Source organism: Urocitellus parryii, unplaced genomic scaffold, assembly GCF_045843805.1.
Source record: "Urocitellus parryii isolate mUroPar1 unplaced genomic scaffold, mUroPar1.hap1 Scaffold_48, whole genome shotgun sequence".
Taxonomy (NCBI): Eukaryota; Metazoa; Chordata; class Mammalia; order Rodentia; family Sciuridae; genus Urocitellus; species Urocitellus parryii.
Window position 1 is genome coordinate 2,554,498 of NW_027554049.1, and position 22,277 is coordinate 2,576,774.

Sequence of the window (22,277 nt, forward strand, 5' to 3'; positions counted from 1 at the left end):
AGCACAGAGGACTATACAACGTGTTTTTCTAGCAGAAATTTCCTCAATGAAGCAGTGGACTATGTCATTCGTCACTTGATTCAAGAAAAGAATAAAGACAAGGGTATTTCTTCATGTTTTGAGTGAGCTTAAAGAAGTGGAACCCAAATTAGCTACCTGGATCCAGAAACTTAATAGCTTTGGTATGTCCCTTTATATTCTAGTCTGGTAGGAAGGATAAATGTAGGTCTCTGATTTCTTTTTATCTTCCTATCTTATCGTTTATGATATTTTAAATGTGGAATACACATGTATGGTGAAAAATACTACCATCCACACATCATTTTTAGGTTATTCTATAGAAGGGAACGGTATGTTTTTTAAAAAGATCTAAACAAAATAAAAATCAGTCAGTAGGGAAATCTAGACTTGTATTATACTAAACATTTGTGAGTACTAGACACTACCCTGTGTAACCAACACACCCTCGAACCTAGGAGCTATTGAGTACCTTCTGGGATTGTGCACCTCAATAGCCTTGTTGAGAAAGATTAAGATTCTGTGAAGAAAAATTAGGACAAGCAGATGGGACTCATTGTTTAGGAGCACGTCAGGCAAATCTATGTTGAAGGATAAGAAGAAATGTACTGCCGCGTCCCCTCACCAGCAAAGGAAACACGACACAGGATTCTTCCTTCAGCAGTTTATTCAGGCCTTTGTTTAGACATGTCTTTTAGCTTGTTTCTCTCTCGAACACTCCTCCCGTGTGCCCCAGCCTTAATAAAGCAGATAAAGCCCCAATGCACAACTGCCACGTGGACTTTTCTCATAGGGTGCCAAGTCACAGCGTGCTAACTCATTCTGATAAGGAGTTGTTTGTCACAGACTACAGGGGAAACCAGCGCCATCTTGTAATGGAGGCCACAGTTCACAGAAACGGCTCACCACAATGTACCCTGGGGTTCAAGTAGCAGACATGTAAACAAAGCTATTTTGTCAGTTCTACCTTTGGTTAAACAATCCCTGCTAAAGGAAACCACATAAGCAGTAATAAATACCTAGAGCAAAGGACCCATCAGGTTGTGTAAAGCCAAATCATAGAATAAGGAGAAATAACAAAGAATTTTAATTTTAAACCATTAAGTTTATTACACAGTGAACTAAAACACAGTGCATCTGTTTCTACCTGATGGATCATCTCCTTTTATCCTGAAGAGGTTCTTTTAGCATTGTTAATAGTAAAAATCTATTGGTATTGAATTTTCTTACTTTTTATTTATTTGAAAATGTCTATTCTGCTTTCGGTTTTGAAGAGTATTTATCCTGGATTAGCAGTTTTTGTCTTCTAGCACCTTAAACCTTTCCATTAACTTTAACCTCTCATTTCTGATAAGAAGTCAGCTATCATTTTAGTCATTTTTACCAATGCATAACACACCACTTTTTTCTAATTGCCTTCAAGACCTTTTTCCTCCTAATTGATTATTTACAGTTGACTCCGATGCATCTAGATGTGATGAACTGATTTGTGTTTATTTAATTACAATTATCATGCTGATGACTCTACATATTAATTCTCCACCTATAGTCCCCTAGGTGCTAATTTTAAAAACATGAGTTTTCATTAAAAATAAGAAAAGAAACCCCTCCATATGCATTTCAATAATTCAAATTGTATCATAATTTGACTATTAAGACAAGGGAAAATCAATGCAACTAATTCAGATTTAAATTCAAGATTACACAGTGCAAAATAGGAAATAGTCTTGGAAAGGGAAGTAGAAAAATGTAAGATCCCTCTTAGAGGTCAGAAAAAATAAATTCAAAAATGTGATTTTTTTTAAAGGTAGTGTTAACTTGAAGTGGAAAACAAAAAGCAAAAAACCTTTGAAGCAAATTCAGTTGTGTTTACAAGGGCCTTTGAGTTTCTTTGATGTTTTAGTGATTGTGGTTTTTAAAATGTTGATTTGTGGAGGATGGGCACAGGGGATTGAATCTAGGTGCTTAACCACTGATCCACATCACCAGCCCTTTTTTACATTTTTTTTTTATTTTGAGATAGGAAATCGATAAATTACTTAAGGCCTTGCTAAATTGCTGAGGGTGACTCTGAACTCAAGATCCTCCTGCCTCAGCCTCCAGAGCCACTGGGATCACAGTGTGCATCATGAAGCCTGGCCTTAAATGTTGATTTTATAATCCTTTCTTTTTAGCTGATAAGAGAAATTACAAAATACAGAATACTTGCAAACTACAAAATATAGGATACTTACAACTAAAGGTGCTTTGTTCAATGATCAGAGTTTAACTAACGTTTCAACCAGTGACTCTCAAACTGGGAGAGTGATACTAGTCTTATCAAGAGAAGTTTAGAAATTCCTGGGGGCATTTTGTTGTTGTTTCACCATGACTGAGGAAACTACTAACATTTTTTTGGCCAGGCCCATAGATAGTATATAACCTTCAGCTAGTAGGAACAGTCCAAACCAAAGTACCAATAGAGTTCTATCAAGAAACCCTGGTGCAAAGAAGTAATCTACCAAGGAAAACACAGTTGCAGTTAAGTAAGAGAACAGAGCAGGTGCCGGGTGCAGTGCTGCATGCCTGTAATCCCAGTGGCTCTGGAGGCTGAGGCAGGAGGATCGTGAGTTCAAAGCCAGCCTCAGCAAAAGTAAGGCCCTAAACAATTCAGTGAGACCTTATCTCTAAATAAAATACAAAATAGGGCTGGAGATGTGACTCAGTGGTCTAGAGCCCTTGAGTTCAATCCCTGTTACCAAAGAAAAATAGACCACCCAGGTGACTTGTTTGTACCAGTAGGTCTACCTAAAACGAAAAGGGATTTTATGCAGTCAAATTGTTTTATTATCCATTTAAATATAATTCTTTATTTCTTTATGTTTGTCAAGAAGTAAATATATTTAAGATAACAACGAAAAATAATAAAAGAATGACAAGTGTAGGAACCTAATGATGACTTACACTTTTTGATTACAGACTTGAGATTCATCTGAAATGACAATGCAATCCCTAGCTATTGCAACAGAAATCTTAACCTCTGAGTGAAAAAAAAAAAAAGAGGGATGTTGAGATACCTTCAATCATCTTTTCTCACTTCTGCGTAAGTACCAACAGAGGTTGGCCAAAAATATTTTAAAACCTAAAACATACTATTAAAGTTGGCTTTTCTTTAAAATAAGTGCAAGTATATGATATGGCCTAGTGTTAATTTACAATCCCTACTTTCTTATGCTGCGACTGTCTTTAAATGTGCCCAGTTTGAACTGAGATGTGCCATAAGTCAGATATCAAAGACTTATTATGAAGAATGTAAAATAACAGTTATGTTTTTATTTTGATTACAAGTTAAAAGGATGACATTTTGAATATATTGAATTATGTAAAATGTATTATTAAATGAAGCTCATCTGTCCTATTTTTTAAAATATAACTTCTAGAAAATTTAATTTACATGTAGAGTTTATATTTCTATTGGTGGTTCTAAGGGCTTCTAGAAAATTTAATTTACATGTAGAGTTAATATTATATTTCTATTGGTGGTTCTAAGGGATCAGTGAGAAATAAGAGAAAGATCATGTTCAGATTCTCTATTTCATCATTTGCATTTGATGTCATTCACTGATCCTCTTATGTATTCCAAACCATTTCAAATTTCATGTGGATTTGGGTAAGACTGAGCTTTCATACTAATCACAGAGAACTTACTTTCCCATATATGTTTGTTCAGTGTCCCCCACTGAGTATAGTCTTCATAATAGTGTTTATGGTCCTGTTTCTAATTTTACACTGCATGCATCAGTTAAAATGCTGAAGATTCAGGAGGGTTTGCTTTGCTTCAGTGTATGCTCTGGAAGACTATATGTTATCCCGAAGAACATATTTTCTCCTCCACTCTCCCTGTCTCCTCCAAGAGGTGCATGTGATCTTCCAAGCACACTTTGGGAGGATGTTATCAGCCTTACTTTGTTTCAGTGAGAAGAGAACAGTTTCCAGAGTAGGCACTATCTAAAAATGTCTCCTTAGTGATGAAAGCATTTATTGCCAAGACTTTTGTTGCTTTGTCAATTGTCTATATTGGCTGTAACCGCCAGGGTTTTGCTGTTTAATTATTTAAACCACATAAATGGGCAATCTTTCATATATTATTTCATTTTCTTCTTAAAAAATGAATTATAAAATTTTAACTTTGACCCATATTTGTATAGATGAAATATCTGAGACTCAGAAAAGTTAATGATTTCCCTATAGTCACACAATTAGACTTCTGACTCTTACTACAATCTTTTTGGCTATATTCCTTACTTCTGCTGCTGTTCTGGTAAGGAAGTAATTTATATTTCTGAAAACTAAATGGATAAAGCTCAACAGAGCACTGTGGAAATTGAGATGTGCAGGCCACAAGTCCCCAATATCTGTTCTGCATTTATTTCAACACACCAAATATTTGACCTCCGTGAAAAGAATGCCAAGGTAAATTAGGCAGAACCAGAAACAGGAACTCATATACATGCCATATATTAGTGGCAATTTCAGATGTTTGAGTTTCTTTCTTTGTACAGTTGAAAGTGGAATAATATTTGTCAGGGCTAGACAAACAGTAGATGCTGGCAGAAGACCTTGCCTTGTATATGACTCACTTCCATTAGTACAGTACACTTCAACATGACTTTTTAATTGTGGGGAGTGCCTCAGCCCTACTGGTCATGCCCAGCCTAAACCTCCATCTTCTCTGGATTTAAGGACAAGATACTTGTTTAAATTCCACTTAAGTTATATGATCCCTTTACTTAAAGTCTAATATTATATGCATTTTTATTGTATTAAGTCTAAATCTTTATGCTTGATTTTCAAGGAATTTCATAATCTGACCTAAGCACACAAATATGTCATCCTTTATAGAATCCTTTCCTCTTAGCAAAATGAGGTGTCCTTACTTTCTTTAAACATACTTCTTTCTGCTGAGTCTTTCTTATGCTGTTTAATTCACTTGCCTTTTATTCTCTTTTTAGAATCTGAATCCTATGTACTTATCCAGGTCTAGCTCAAATCCCAAGACTCATCTTTTACTTTTAACTCTTTAGTGTTTACAATTTGTACCAAAATACATTTTAGCATTTATTTTGTGGCAGGGTAGGGCCCTTGCCACCCTCCCACTACACTAACTTTTACCAAGGAGGAAACTGGTATTACCAAGAAAGACCTGTTTATTTTTTAGGAGTTCCCATTCTCGAGATTATAATGAGGATCAAGAGTCACCTCCACCCTTGGAGATAGATCCAAGATTGGGGTCCTTTGGCACAAGTGTAAAGGTTGATCCATTGCCTAAACCTCTTACACTGGCACAGAAGATGATGTACACACACACACACACACACACACACATACACATACACATACACACACACACACACACACACACACACACACACATACACGCCAAAACTCAGAAAGGAAGGAAGGAAGGAAGGGAGGGAGGGAAGGAGGGAGGGCAGGGAAAGAAGGAAGGAGACCCTTTGAAATCCATTGAGAAATGATACTGTTCTGGTCAACCTGACAGAAAATGGATATTTGTTGTCATTTTCTGACTTACCATATTGTGACCAAGCATAGTGCTTTTATTTTTATTATTTTTTTACTAAGACCTTTACTAGGATTCACCTGGTTTATAACTTTTTCATTTAAATATAACTGAATCTGCTGGAAGGTGGTGGCAGAGTCTGTAATCCCAGATATTCAGGAGGCTGAGGCTGGAGGATCGAAAGTTTGAGGTAAACTTGGGGAACTGAGCCAGACTCTGTTTCAAAATAAAAACTAATCTGGGCATGGTGGCACACACCTGTAATCCCAGCAGCTCAGAATGGTGAAACAGGAGAATTGGGATTTCAAAGCCAACCTTAGCAACTTAACGAGGCCCTGAGTAACTCATTGGTACCTATCTCTAAATAAAATACAAAAGAGGGCTGGGGATGTGGCTCAGTGGTTGAGTTCCCAAGAGTTCCATCTCTGATAGCAAAAAAAAAAAATAATAATAAATGAATAAATAAAATAAAAAGGGCTGGGGATGTAGCTCAGCAGTGGAGCACCCCTGGATATTTGTACTAGGGAATACAAAAAAAAAAGAATTTTCAATGCATATTACTTTTTGTCTAGTTTATTTCATTCAGAATCTCTCTGTTTTTGCTATTATCAATAGTTCTTTATTCTTGCTAAGTATGTTTCCAAAATTTATTATCTATTTTCCTATTGATATACATTGGGGATTTTTTTAAGTAAACCAGGTTATATTTATACAGTGGAAAATTATTAAGCAATGAAAATAAGAAGTACATTCACATTCAACAACTTGGATAAATCTTATAAAAATACATATGGAGCTAAAAAAGCCGCATACCAAAGAACACATGTGTATGATTACACTATATAAAGTAACAAAACAGGCAAAACTAATCCTTGTTATTAGAAGTTAAAATAGTGCCTAACTCTGGGGGAGCGGAGGGAATAATTAGGGGAGCAATGAGAAAGGGCTCATGAAGGTGCATTTGATGTCCAATTTCTTGACCTGGGTTAGGGTTCAGTGGATATGTTTACTTTGTGATAATTCATTGTGCTATACGTGATTTTCTTTTGTCTGTTATATTTAATAAAAGAGAAGCTCTATTAACAGTAAAAACAATCAATCTCTACATTCATGTAATAGTTAGTAATCCAATGCCTACTATATGGTTAATATGAGTATAAGGGTTCTGAGGCATGTAAGACAGACATGTTCCCACAGTCCAACACTGGGTATTTTTTGACTATTACAAATAAAACCACCATGAATAGTTGTGCACAAGTCCCAGTGTGGATGTATGCTTTTATTTCTCTGGAGTAAATATCTCGGCAGATGTGATTTAATTTTTAAAGCAACTGCCAAACAGTTTTCTAACAGTTTGTGCCATTGTTTATACTACATGTTATAGTCTGTAGTTCTAAGAGAGATACCATAGTCTTCATCTTTGTCAACATTTGTTATGATCAGTCTTAAATTTTGTCTATCTTACTGTATGTGTAATAACATTGCAATTTTGATTTACATTTCAACTTATGTTGGATATCCTTTCATGTGCACATTCACCATATTTGTATCTACTTTGGTGAAGAAAAAAAAATCTTCTGCCCATCTTTTCAAATTGGGTGATTTTTCTTATTAATAAGTTGTAAGAATCATTTGTATATCCTAGATATCATTCTCTTGAGAGATATATGTTTTGCCAATACTTTGTCCTAGTCGGTCAGCTTACCTTTCCATTTCCATAACAATGAATATAGAATAGACAAAGTTTGTTGTTGTTGTTGTTGTTGTTGGTACTGGGGATTGAACTCAGGGACATACCACCACTGAGCCACATCCCCAGTCCTATTTAGTATTTTATTTAGAGACAGGGTCTCACTGAGTTGCTTAGTGCCTCACTTTTGCTGAGGCTGGCTTTGAACTTGCAATCCCCCTGCCTCAGCCTCTTGAGCCACTGGTATTACAGGTATGCACCACCACGCCCAGCATGAGACAAAGTTTTTAAGTCTGATTTATTTCTGAGAGGAGAGAGAGAAAAAAAGAGAGCATGAGGCAGAAAGAGCTAGTTAGTTTTAAAAGTCTCTGCCAAGCAGCTTTTTATATTTTCTTCCAGAAGTTGTATAGGTTTAGCTGCTACATTTAGGTCTGTAGTCTATTCCTACCAGGAGTGTGTGAGGGCTCCCATTGATCCACATCCTTGCCAACTTATTATTATCTTTTTGATTATAACCATCTTAATAGATGTGAAGTAGTATCTCACTGAGGTTGTACATGGTGCTGGGTATCCTTTCATTTGCTTATTTGCTTTTGCATATTATCTTTGGAGAAATGCCTATTCTAATTTCTTGCCATTTGTCTTTTCATATTGAACAATAAGAATTGCTTGTATATTCTAGGTAGTTATATTCTAACTACATGAATTGTAAACATTTTCTTCTATGATTGTGTTTTCACTTTCTTCGATGGTAGCCTTTAAAAGTTTTAAATTTGATGAAGTTCATTACTTTATTATTTTTTTCTTTTGGTACTTGGGCATTTGGTGTCTTAACTACAAAGTCATTGTCTACTCCAAGATTTACCTATGCTTTCTTACATTTAGTTTTGGTTCTTACATATATATGTGTTGTCCATTTTGAATTCTTACATTTATGTCTGTGGTCCATTTTGAGGTAATTTTTATGTGGGGTAGGGTTTAACTTAATTCTTTTGCATTAAAGACTACATCATTTTGAAATATATTTTCATTTGGAATGCAATTCTAGGATGTCAGTGTTTTTTTTTTTTTTTTCTTTCAGAACTTGAAAATGTTGATGTACTATTTTCTGGTTTGCATGGTTCTTGAATGAATTTTGACATTTTACTTTCACTCCTTTGTACATAATGGTATCTGTTTTCTGTAGATGATTTTCAATTTTTTTCTTAGCACTGGTTTTAAGCATTTAGTGTATATTTGTGTCATCCTTATCATTTTTCTTATTCATTGAGCTTTTTGAATCTGAGTGTTCATCAGATATAGAACATTTTATTTATTATTTCTTCAAATGTGTTTTTCCCATCTCTTTTAGGAACTACCATAACATATATATTGGACTTGTTGAAGCTGTGCATACTGATGCTTTGTTAATTTCAGTCTCTTTCTCCGTGTTTGATTTTGGAGTCTTTATCACTGCATATTCAGTTTGCTGATATTGACTTCTTCAATGTCTTTATCACTGCATATTCAGTTTGCTGATATTGACTTCTTCAATGTCGAATCTGCTATTAATCTCATTCAGTGTAATTTTCACCTTAGCCATTGTTTTATCTGATTTTATCTAATTTTGTCTGTTGTGTCTTCCATAAATGTTTAACACTATTCTCTGGCACATCATTTACAATAGATGAGGTTCTTCCTGGTAACAGCAGCGTTAGGCCTACTGAATGCTCCTAGGCAAGTGCCTTCACAAATTTCCAATGGTATATGTTATTATGCTGCCAATTATTTGTTTCAGATATGTTTTTCTTGTCTCATTTAGATTGTACTCTGACATTAGGAACCCTTCATATCTTAGAATTTTATGTCCCCTCCACCCAAACTGGTCACATTTACCTTTAACAATTACTCAACCCTTACCCCGTAAGAATTCCCTTTGAGGTATTAAAGAATAATGCACTTGAGATTATTTATCTCCATGCCAGTAATCACCACCACATTCTATCCTGTTCCTTTTCTGAAGGTTTTTAATATAACCGTATATTAAACATCATGTTAAATATCAATGCCACATATTTAAATGCTATGAGTAAAAGTGAATTCTGATTCATCCACTAATTGTATGTATCCTGGTAGAAAGAACTACCACTACCTTATTGTGGCCAGTTGAGAAATTTTCTTCTCATTATCCACCAGACTAGTTAATATGTCTTTAAGGCAATAAGTTTAAAAAATAATACTGATAAATCAAAATATTGAAAACTCTACAAACTAAGCAGCTAGTTCTTCAGTAACAGGAAGCACTGACTATGCATATAAAAGTATATCTGATTATGAGTCAAAGTAAATATCAAGAAGATAATATGCAATTAGATAATTTTGCTCTTCTGATTTTTCCACCAATGAATTATCATTAATTTCTATTCTACAATAAGAAAAATTCTACAACATACCATATTCTATAATAAGAAAAATAAGAAAAAAAGTAAAACTAGTTTTAAAAGATCTACTTAAATATTCCAGTATCATGTAACCAAACAACTACTCTCCACACAAGTATGTTTTTATTCAACAACAGACACATTCAGGGTACATTCCTGGAGTTGAGGATGCATGCTGCTGAGAGGTGGACCTTAAATCCCTTGTTCTCATAGCTTATTTCCTCTCAGTACTATTTATATATGGGGGCTTAATAGTTAATATATGTGTTTAATAGTGTAGTATATTTATAATATTATTGGAACCATGAGTTTATCCAACAAATCATTTGTTAACTCTCTCATACATTCTAGGCATTTCCCTAGTCACCGATGTAACAGTAGTGAACAAAACAACTAATTTCCTGCTCCTGTTGGAAATTGTGTTTGAGGTTGGGTCAGAGCAGTCAAGTAGATAAACAAATGTAAGGCAAGTGGTAAGAGAAGTCTAAAGTGGTAAGGCAAGTCTGAAGAGAAAGAAAGGCAGGGTAATGGGCTTGATAGTCATGGCAAGAGGCTCTATTTTGTGTAGGGTGGCCAGGGAAGGCCTTTATCACATGAAATGCCACTGTTAGAGAGACATGATAAAGTGAGGGGGTAGTTAGCTAGTCAGATGATTTGGGGAGTTAAGGTTGAGGCAAAGTTGCAAGTGTAAATGCTCTGAAGCAGGGGTGGGATTGGTGTATTTAAATGGAACTAACAGACAAGAGAAGAATGTTAGGAAATGGGGAGAAAAGGATGAGGGGAGTCACATTGAATAAGAACAGTCCATACTAAGGCAGGGCAGTCCATAATAAAGTCATGGCTTTTTTTCCTTTTTTTTTTCCTGATAACAGAGATTGAACCCCCAGGGGCACTTAAACAATGAGCAACACCCACAGTCCTTTTTAAAATATTTTATTTAGAGATAAGGTCTAACTGAGTTCCTTAGGGACTCACTACATTTCTGAGGCTGGCTTTGAACTCAGGATCCTCCTGACAGCCTCCTGAGCTGCTGGGATTACAGATGAGTATGACCAGGCCTGGCTAAAGTCATTGCCTTTTATTTGGAAATGGGAAGCTATAGGAAGATTTTGAGCAGAGAGACACGATCAAATTTATATTTAAGAATATCACTCTAGTTGCCATCAGGACAATAGATATTGGGGAAAATGAGGGCAGAAGCAAGGACAGAAGAAGGCTATGGGAATCATTAAGGTGACTTATGATGTGGGTTTGGCCTGTATATTGGCTTAGCAGTTGCAGAGGAGTGGTCAGATTCTGGGCATGTTTCAAATGCTTATTTGGAAAGAAGGAAGTCAGAAAAATAAATAAATAAAATGCTATATAATTTATATCAAATTCTAGAAAATGCAAAACAATCTATAACAACAGGAGATGTTTGGAGACAGCCCAGAAAAGGAGAGGGGAGGGATTACAAAGAAGGATGAAATACTCTTTTGATTTTGGTGTTAGTCTCATAGGTATATTCATGTCAAAACTTATCAAATTGTACACCTTAAATGTGCAATTTATTGTAGGTCAACTATATCTCAATAAAATTGTAAAAATAAAGACATAATATTGTCTAATGGAATGGAGTTGGAATGTGAGAGAAAAGAGATCAAAGATGGTTTGTAAGTTTTGGGCTTTGAGCACCTGGATAATGGGAATAAATTGTCATTCTTATTTCTGAGATAGGGAAGACTGAAAGGAGCAGATTTTGAGAGAAAAATGAGTTCAGTTTTCAACATGTTGTTAGAGATGCCTACTAGATACATTTTATAACATAATAAATACATGGTAGAAAAGAAATGAAGAATGACTCAGATAGACAGTTTCTCTCTATGATCCACTGGTTCTCCAGAAAGCGCAGAAGTACACTGGACCAATGGGGACCTCTCATGGCCCCTGTAGACAAATGTTTGTGCACATCTTTTTTCCATCGTTTTCTTTATTTAACATTATGAACATGGTGGACTAGATTTTTTTCTCTAAATTTTAAAGATTCAGTTAATTTGGGGAAACAACTGATGGGTTCATTGTTGGAGGTTGATGAATAACCTTAGCAGAGACTATAGTAACAAGCCCTTGGTCACAGACAAACGAGAATGGCTCCACCCAGGATGGGAGCATTACAGACACTCTTCCTTGGGCTGGCTAGCTTGTGCCTCCCCCCTGTTAACTGTACATATCAGTAATTCAGCTATATTATGATTTAAATCAGATTTTGCTCCTCTTGTCAGAAAGTACAACAATTGCTTGTTAGTTGATAGGTTGTGATGAAAAGGAGTCTGCTCCTTTGGCTTGAAACTTAGCTCCATTACTCACTGGATGTGTGACTGCCTCAATGTACTCTAAAATAAGGATTGGAATAGGACCTACTACTACTGTAAGGTACTATTGTTATGAAGATTAAATTAATTGATATGTATAAAACCTTCAGAATAACAACTGGACATAAAGAAAGCGTTCAAGAAATGTTAGCTACTAGCTTTCTTCTCTGACAATCAGTTTTGTCAGTTGGTTCCCACTACGTTGTGGACTTTTTTGGACCAGGACCAGATATCTTGTCTTTTGATTTTCATCCACTCCCACACCATGCTAGGACTTTGTCCAGCGTCTGGCATGAATGGTAGCACAAAATGAAAGTTAAAAATATGCTGTTGAATTAAATGATTTCTTCCCTTATGGATAAAGATAAGAATCTTAAGATCTTAGCCCAAAGACTAATGTCCATCTCTCTGCCCCCATCTGTCCCTGCCTTAAAAAATAAAGCAGGCTACTGTCTCCAGTTTACACCCTCACTCACAGTTCCATTCACCTTCCCCTTTCCTAATCAGAGGGATCTTGGGGTGGGGCTTCAAGGAACCTCTAGGAGTTTGAAGGGGAGGGAGCCTGGAACCATAGATTAGCTGTGACAAGTCAGGGGTGGGATTTGGTAGTTCAGAAAAGGAGGTACCAGACCAGGAATGAGGGATGGGAGTGATGGTGGAGTGGGCTAGTTCAGGATGGACCAGAAATGAGATGTTGAGGAAAGCCAGAAAGGGCCAGTTGGCGGAGGGGGGGGGGGATGGGTGGGTGATGACTAGAATCATGCGGAGGGTCGCTTGTGAGGGCACAGAAGCAAAGGCAGGTGATTGGACGAGAAGGAGAGTCCTAGTTGCCAAGGCAGCGACTAGAGGAGAAGGTCTTCAGTTGAGGAGAAGGTCTCGACTAGAGAAGGACGGAGCTCAAGCTCCGTGCAGTTCTCCAGTAGAGTCTGTGGATCGACCCCCAGATATCCCTGCTGACGGGTCACCCGGGAAAGGCTTAAGCCTTCCCGGGCACCACCCCTCCGTGCTTTGCTACCCTCCCGCCCCCTGAGCCCCGCCTCCGGCGCCTCCGGCTGCAAACTACTCCACCGTGTCACCGGCTCCCCGAGGTGACCACAACATGGTTGTGGCGCCACTGCTGCTCTTCTGGCTGTTCATGGTGCTCTTCTGTCTGTTCGTGCTGTGGCCGGCCTGGCGAGTGCCGGGCCAACCGGACCTGATCACCGGCCAGCGCTTGTCGAAGCACAAACTCTGTGCAGATGAGGAATGCAGCAGTGAGTGCGCAGGCGGTCGGGCCCACCCGGGTCTCCTCGGGGGCTCCGATCCCCTGGTCCCCAGCCCCGTGGGCTGGGCTAGGGGGTCCCAGGATGACGGGTGGGGCGCAGGAGTGATAGAGCCTCGGGACCCTGCTGTGTGTCCCCTCCAGCTCTGCCGGAGCCCCAGCCAGCCCACTCAGGTTGGGGGGGGGCTTCCACTCCCACTAGTTGCCAGCGTTTTATTTTTCTCTACTGACTGAGGCGGGGGTTGGAAAACAGGATTCCCCAGGGACAGCTCTCAGTTTCTTCCCTTCCAGGATTCGCCTAGGATCTCAGTGGGTGATCTGGTTGTGTGCTGCGCGCCCGGGGCTCCCCACGCTGTAGCAGAGCGCTTTTCTGCCCCCTCCACAGGGACCTGGGCTGGTGTGGTATAAGGGCAGATGCTCTCCAGGGCTCGGTGGCCCTAATCCCAGCGGCAGGTTGATGGTGGGGCTCCTTGGGAAAGGCTCACTGGCCCCTTCGTCCTTTTGCTGCACTGGGGATTGGGCTGGTTTTGCCTTTTAACAGGGACTAGACTTTAGGCTTGGGAAGAGCACTGAGTCCAGGCATGCAATGTGTTCCAAGGTCTCGGCCCCGACTCTGCTTCAGTCCTGTCATTTCTGTGCATAGAAGCCTCCCTTCATATTTGAGGTAGGGTAGCAGGTGGGCCAATAATCTTTTGCTTTTGAAAGAGGCCAAGCATCTGCACCGGCCACCTGGGAACTGCAGCCTCTTCTGTGTGCAGGAAGCTGACAGAATTGCTTCCTAGTCCTGGATTGGAGGTGGGTGGTGGGGAGGATGTAGCCATTCAGATTCAGATGAAGAGGTTTGTTGCAATAACAATAATAAATACTCCAAGATTTTATAAGCCAATTCAGTTTTAGACTCAGTCGCTAGTGTTGTTGGAACCTCTTTCCTCTATATATTTACTGGCCCAGAATACTTCTTATGGCCTCCCGCTTGGTTTCTAGTAACCTTGCAACTTGATGACCGTGTTGTCCATAAATTGTAAGCAGTACATATTTTAAAATATTCATGCTAAAAAGGCCAAGAAGTTTACCATTGAGCTCTTTATGCCTAAATTGGTGTTACCAAAAACAAATTTTATAATTTGAATTGTTTCTTCCACTCCAATAAAGAAAAAAGATGTCTCCAATATATGTTAAGCAGTTCCTAGAGGTAACCCTAAGGCTGGAGTAAATAAACACTCAGAGAAGCAAAGCAGCTGCCATGATATTTCCTTTCAGTTTTGCTATTCTTTGCTATCGAGCGCTATCCTACGTGGGCTACCTGGACAATCTCATCACTGATGCTTACTCAGTACTAAGACATGGTGTTGGTAAGGTTCAGTGGGGTAACATAACTTGAGAAATGGCCTGTGTCCAAACAGATGTGACCAAACACAACAGGTGGGTCTGTGTTGTGTTGTAGGAAGTAGTGAGGTGTGTATGTCAGGTGTCCTTGTGTGCCTTCCAAGTAAGTGCTCCAAAAAAAAAGAACTAAATAGGTGCTCCATAGTATGCATTATGATGTCACCTAATATATTGCTGATTTGTAAATCCTCTATGACCTAAGGGGGAACAAGAGAAACATTGCCATTTCCACTTGTGATGAGAATTCCCCACCTTAAAGTGTCTCTCACCTTCAACTAGGCCTCTTAATTATATATGAATTAGGATGCTGATAGTTCTGAAAATAGTCCTATTTTAGCTTCAAAAAAACAAGTTACCCTCTCCAATTCTGTGTTTGTTCCTCAGACATACATTTTTATAAAACACACATTCTTGTGTATTTTATTGCTAATTGGCTTTTAGAAAAAGTGTTATTTCCATTTCTTTGTGCTTTTTACATACATCTATTGTCCATTTCGTCTTAAATCAGAAACTGTGTATTTGGTCAACCAAAAGAAAAATGTTGCTTCTACCAGTTTCTAGATCAATTGTGATTCTAGTCCTGCATTTTAAGCATGAAGGTATTGCCTGACCTTTTCTCGTGGTTAAACTTGTTCCTTGTCAGATAGGATACCCACTTTTGATTTTGTTTATTAAACAAAATACGAATGAGGATGTTTTGAAACAATCTTAATGTTGGATATAGTCAACAATATTTGCTCAGAGAAAATACATTTCCTGGTAATTTACCCAGATCCTGAACACAGAGACAGCAACTCTGCTGCAAATAAAACTGACAGTGTTTACGGCTGCATGGTAGCACTTGCAGCCACTTAAAGGTAATGTCTTTTAGCAGTTAGTTCAAGTTAATTAACCCCTTGGGGGTTCCTGGATATTCTAACCTCTTCCCTATTACCTCTGCATGAAGCCATACTTAAGCCTGTCCGTGTCTACATTTGGATTTACATATTTGCAAAATGAAGCTTTTTATGATTATGAAACAGAAAAAAATTGAGGCCTGCAAGAACCAGGAGTTTCACTGAAACCAGCCATGGTTGGTGGTAGCCACTTTGCTTTTTATTTCTCAGCACAGAGAAAAATAGAGAAGCTTCCTTTTCCCTTGTCTAATTGCAGGGAATATTGTATTTTATAAGGATTTTAGATACTTTGAGCAGGTGAATTAAAAATGATTCCAGAGAGTACTGGAAAAACTTGATTTTTGTTCATATTGGGATTCATATTTCCTGATTAGTCAATATGGACTGTGAAAAATCAAATCCTAATGTTTTTCTTTTTTCAATGTTTATATACAGTGTTAATGTATCGAGGTGAAGCTCTTGAAGATTTCATAGGACCAGATTGTCGTTTTGTGAATTTTAAAAAAGGTGACCCTGTATATGTCTACTATAAACTTGCAGAGGTATCACCAGAACTTTGGGCCGGAAGTGTAAGTAAAAGTTTGACAGGTGTTATATTCTTACTTTTGATGGGTTTTTTAGCAGTGTAGATTTAAATGACTGATTTCTTGGGGTCTTTGTAGAGTTAACCTGACCTCTTTGCCAGGCCCTGTGCTCCTAACACGCCTTAGGCCTGGCACAGCATAGAATGTCAGGAGACTTTCTGAAACAGGACTGAACTGGTTGTGGTTGCTACCCCTCACATCAAGTTCCAGAAGGCTCTACACATCATAAAGGTTGTCATGGTGAAAACCTGACAATTCTTAGCTTTGCTGCTTCGAAAGGGAAGGATTCATGGACATTAGAGTTAATCCTGTAAATTAAGTCTGAGATAGTAACTCAGGCATGCATATTTAAAGTTGATTTTTTGTGTATTTTACCTAATCATTTGTGCTGTTTTTACTCTAAAAAAGCAGAATATTATGTTCATTATGTGCTTTTTTTCCCCTTTTTTTTTCTTTTTTGCAACTTCTGGATCATCTATTTCCTGCTTTTCCTATATTCTATGCCTGAAGGTTCCCCCAGGGGTTCTACTTCCAGCCAGTTGTATGGATCTTCTGATGAAAGACATGACATTGTTTATATCATGCTTTGATATTTTAAATGGGGAGATTCACTAGGAGTGACCTCATTGAGAGGCTTATGAGTATTGTCCTTTTCGTTTAAAAAATGTGATATATGGATTGTTTACTTAAAATAGTAGCAAGGGTCTTTGATGACTGTAGGAATGTTCCAGTTTAGAGACATTCCGGGTTGCATCCTTGAAAGTTCTCACCCTAAATAAAACACCACACAGCAGATAATAAGAGTATCCCTATGGGAAAACTAGTTTCATTTTGCTGCCATTTCTGATTCTTAGGGAATGATCTTGAAACATGGTGCCTCTAGGTACAAACTTTATATTTAGACAGAGTCCCAGTTGCAGTACTCCATATAAAGAACCATCTGTTGTTTCTTTCAAGTATACCAAATAGGATTGGTAACCTTTAAACTTGGAACTGTTTTTCCATGTACCTAAGTGGCATTTTTCATATAGTAGTCGCCTTTCTCCCCTTCTTTGAGCTTTTGGATAAATGGGCTTGATTTACATTTTCTCCTGTCACATTGTAGCCTGTTAACTATATTCATCCCTAGGACTCTTGTCATTCTGGGTGGCAGCACTCATCCTGTCTTCCTGAGGAGCCCTGCTTTCAGCACCTGACCAGAAAGGATCTTTGCCGACTGATGAGTGTTTGGGTGGCACTTTGTTTGCATTGCTCCTGTGGCATTCATTTGTCTTCTTTGCCTTCAGTCAGGTTGTGTTTTATCTTAGCTCCCTATAAAGTGAAAAACTCAGTTAGGAAAGGACCCCTGTCTAATCCATCTTCCTTTTGAATATTTCCTTTCAGGGCAGTGGCACTTAAGTGCATTTGTTCTGATAGTAGCTTATGCAGAATTTGTTCTCTTGTGGCAGTTCTTTGCTCCCCACCCACAAATCAAATCAACAGCACCTTGGCAGGGATGATGTATGGAAGCAAAATTAGATACAAAAATTATTTCCAGTCATGAGCCTCCATGATTCTGCATCATTTTTTTTTTTTCATATCACAAGAAATGGGATACCACCCAGTGTGTAATTATGGAGCTTTATATAATCTATGGTCTCAACTGACACAGATTAAGAAGAGATAAATGTGTTTCCTTTCTCCATACATCTCTGGTTTCTTTCCCTTTTCCAAATTTAACCTTAATAGAATTTTCATCACAAGGGAAAAGTGTATTTCCCCTCAGACTCTCCTCTCATGTCATGAGTGTTATACTTAAGAAATTAAAAACTCTTTAGTTTTCAAAATGATTCTCCTTTCGAGTTTTTAGTTTTCATTCTGCAATGTTGTTGGTTTTCTAGAGTCTCAGACTTTATCTGCAGTGATGAAGCTTTTAATTGCTCCATCTTATCTAATCTTCATGGCAGCATTCTACCACTAATTCTGGCTCTCAGATGGTTTCTAGATGTAACAAGAACATTCATGAATGGGGATATTTTAGAGGTAGTGATAAGATGTCTTTTTTAATTTTCTTTTTTGGGCATTTGATTTGCCTATCAGTTTCCTTTAATTATTGGCAAGAATTTTCTGTTCCTTTTAGTCAGTAGTTAGTAATAAGAGTGTCTTCCTCAAGGGGAACTTTATATACCTTTTATACACTTTATGTAACTTCATATAATTTAGCTGTTGGTGCTGAAAATAAATGGGGTTCTTTTCTGCAGAGGATTTATTTTGGGTGAAACTGAAGCTTGATATGTGGTTTCATATGCATTATATTGTAATTTTATTTTCTCCCCAAGTACTTGTAAAAGTAGATTTGGAAAAACTAGGAAAGCATATACTATCAATACATTTGCTATAGTGGTAATACATTTTAGAGATTTTGTATTGTTTTTACTTATTAATTTTTATGACTGTTGTGTATTGGTTAAGAAAGACATAAATATTGGTTTATGAGCAATGCTACAAAATGTACAGGTAAATTCTTGCTAGAGGGTATTTGGAATTGCATTTATAACCAGCTTTGATTTACATTTATAATATACAATAATCTCCTATGCAGATCTTTTATTTACTTCAGAAGTCTTAACTTTATATGCTCTGTGTTGAGAATTAAGCTAAATGTAAATAAGAAAACTTCAGTGGTTGGAAATGTTTTAACTGTTCCGTACTTCATTTTTATTTGGAATAATAATCTCAGTGTAATTTTTATAGCAACTTTCTTTCTTGGTTATGCCATATACCTATCTCTTATGTGTATATTTCCTGCCACTTCTGATAAATCTCTTATTTATATTCCTTGTACAGAATTTATTTGATATTTGTCTCTTTTGCACTATAGGTTGGCCGTATTTTTGGATTCTTTCCAAAAGATTTCATCAAGGTAGTTCGTGAATATACTAAAGAAGAGCTACAAATTCCAACAGATGTAAGTTATGGATTTCTTTTTTGTTCTCAATTGTAAACTGGCTTATAAATCCATCAGTTATATTCAGTTAACTGCTTCTGAAAGTTTTATAATGTGTTTGGGGGGCAATCTAACATTTGTGTATCAGATTTTCATTTGAAATCAGACTACCTGTAAAAAAAAAAGTTTGAAAGGCATTCAAGGGTGATTATATTATAATCTGAGAGTTGTCTAATATATTGAAACAGATATTCTTGTAGAAGGCTGTTTACTCAACTATAGGGCTTTTCTCTTCTGTTTTATATGTGAAAAATAAATGATTTAATATATTTGCCCTTGGCTATTAAATTTAAGGGGTAAATAATTTCATTTTACAGGCAAAACTCATTGGACAGTTATTAGACATTTTAAGTATATTTAGGTTAAATTAATAAACTCTAACTTTTATACTAGGCTAGAAATATGTACTTACAAAGGTTTTCTTATTCTTAGTCATATATGGGTTCATAGTCATGTTATAGATGTGGAAAAGGGGACCTGAGTGTTTCAGGTGATGTTCAGTCTCAGATCTTTTAAGGCCCCAACTGCTTCCTTTATACAACATTCCTCTGACTTAAATTGATTTTGTGACTGAAAGGATTTCCTGTTCTAGAATTCTCACTTCAGCTGATTATTTTCTAGAGTTTTAAATTGTATAGTAATTGATGCCCACCAACACTGAAACATCTTTGGACAGCTCTTTGTAGAATATGCAAGCTGCTAGGCTAGGACAGTTCTTAGATTAGATGGGCTGAATGGATAAAGTCATCCTGTTTGTTGTTGCTGTTCCTAAAATTTCTTCATAATCTCAGGGGTCATAAAATCACTTCTGTTGCTTGTTGGACTTCATTGTTGGTAAAGAGAGTTCTTGGGATTTAAGCTGTGACAGCAGTTCACTGATTACAGAGAACTCATTTGTTTTGAACTCTGCCTTCTCATTATATTTCCGATTACATGCATCCCTCATGGCTTAGAAATGCATGTGATGAGGAGAGGAAATCACTCATCCCTACTACATTGAACTGCCTCCCCCACCCCCGGAACCCCTGCAGAATATTATGAAGATTTAATTAGGAGATGGAAATTTAAAAAAAAAAATCCATTCATACTATGGCTCCTTTTATATCAATTTGCTTACTAGTGGCAAGAAGGAAGACTAGATAAATATATAGATAATCCTGAGAGAGATCTTAGTGACTGTGAAACCCTGATGAAGAGAAAGGTGTATACCTTGTTGAATCTTGTTTTCAGTTTGTTCTTGTGGTAATAATAATGTGAGGAGCCTCCTTAATATCATTCTTCATTCCATCAAATGTACTTGTATCTCAGTAAGATACTTTAAAACTGATTCATCTTTCTCAATGCTGCAGGATCTTCCAGCTTCTCCTGAGCAAATGATTAAGAGTTAAATTTCTGAAACATAGGTGTAGATATTAAGAGCTGGAGGATCCTATAAGTGATCCCTTGCCTTTCCCTACTTACGTTCAGAGCAAATTGAGAGAGACCCAAGAGTCAGGCAGTTGGAGACCAAGTTGTCACCATTTTTACTCATTATGCTTTTTAAAGAATATGACCCATGTTAAAAAAAGAAAGAAAGAAAGAAAGACTAGACTTTCTAACACTGTAGTCTAGAAAAAGACAGATTTACTCAGCCATAGATGGAGTTAGCCAATGGGGGTTGGAGAAAGGTAATCTGGTTGACCCCAAAGATTCTTTAGAACCAATCCTGAATTTGGGAGCGTGGATGAGTTTGCTTTTGTGACACTTTGTTATTGACACACTAATGGTTTTCTTTTCCTTACAGGAGACAGATTTTGTGTGTTTTGATGTTGGAATAGATGATTTTGATAATTATAACGTAAAAGAACTTCTAGGATTTTTGGAATTGTATGATTCTGCAAATGAAGATTCTGAGAAAGCTATAGAAAAAGTGGAACAATTTCCTGAAGTCTCCCAGGATGTTGAACCTGAACCTAAACCAGTAGAAGCGAACTCACAACAAATTGAAAGTGCATTCTCAGAAAACACTTTGGATCTGGAGGAACAATTTTTGGCTCCGAAGAACCATCCTCATGCAGATAGTCAAACAGATAATGCTCAGGGTGAACAAACCTCATTTGAGCTTTTTGAAGAAATACTACCAGATAAATTGAAAGTGCCAGAAAGTGAAAAAAACAAAACCAGCAACATTTCTCAGAAAGATTAAATGAGAAACTAATGCACAAAAGTAGACCTGTTAACAGTACACATTTTATGTTAAAATTATAAAAGGGCTTTATTAAACATAATTTCTTAATCATAAAATACCTGTACTAGATCATGTGCGTGTGGAGTGACTAGCATAACCTTTTTTTTTTAGTATTTAATCTCTTTTTATGTGGTGCTGAGGATCGAACCCAGTGCCTTACATGTACTAGGCAAGTGCTCTACCACTCAACCCTAGCCCTAGAATAACTTTTAATGGATAGCTTGCCTGAATTCCCCTCCCCAGCATTTATCTTTCGTGGATACCATGCTATTTCCAGTCTCTTGGGGGAGAGGTCACTTATTCTGGTTTTACTCCACTGGGTTCTAAGGTCCTTACATTCATATTAATCAAGGATGGAACCAGGATGACAAGCCTTGTAATGTAGTGCTTGACACATAGAAGCCTTTCAATTAAATATTTGTCAAACTGACAATGAGCCAATATCCTGATAAAAGCTTTGTTTCCTGGTTTCATATTTGATCATCTCTATCCATTGTTTTTCAAAATGAAATATTTCAACTGAGAGTATATGATAAGAATTCCAGAAGGACATAAAGCCATTGGAAAATTTACTTCCCAAGAGTGCTAATTTTACCTGATAATTGGGGGAAGAAAACAGTTGTACATTTAATCAAAGCAGATATATTTTGGATAAGAATGCAAAGTGCAAGTGAATGTTCAGGGTAGAATATGAAGCTGTAAAGAGATAATCTTTGCTCTGGATCCTATTGGTCTATGTCCTGAGCTCAGGAAGGAGATAGGTTCACCATTTGGCTCCTAGGTCACTTTGAACATATTTGAAAGGCACATTAAGCAAGCTAGACTTATGGAATTCCCTTCTCTATACTGGTTCGTTGAGACCAGCACACTTGTAGATGAAAGAGTTCCTGTTATTTCT

The 22,277-nt window shown here is 37.3% G+C and overlaps 1 protein-coding gene across 2 annotated transcripts in view; it reads left to right on the top strand.

The window, feature by feature from the left end:
- LOC144252583 (transport and Golgi organization protein 1 homolog) overlaps positions 1 to 22,277 on the top strand; it is a 36,638-nt gene continuing 14,361 nt past the window's right edge. For both annotated transcript variants that reach the window (XM_077794817.1, XM_077794818.1), the window contains exons 1-5: positions 1 to 182; positions 2,977 to 3,100; positions 16,018 to 16,151; positions 19,027 to 19,113; positions 20,936 to 21,233. In XM_077794817.1, the coding sequence (XP_077650943.1) occupies positions 16,023 to 16,151; positions 19,027 to 19,113; positions 20,936 to 21,233 (514 nt within the window). In that variant the 5' untranslated portion in view covers positions 1 to 182; positions 2,977 to 3,100; positions 16,018 to 16,022. The remainder of the gene's footprint in view (positions 183 to 2,976; positions 3,101 to 16,017; positions 16,152 to 19,026; positions 19,114 to 20,935; positions 21,234 to 22,277) is intronic.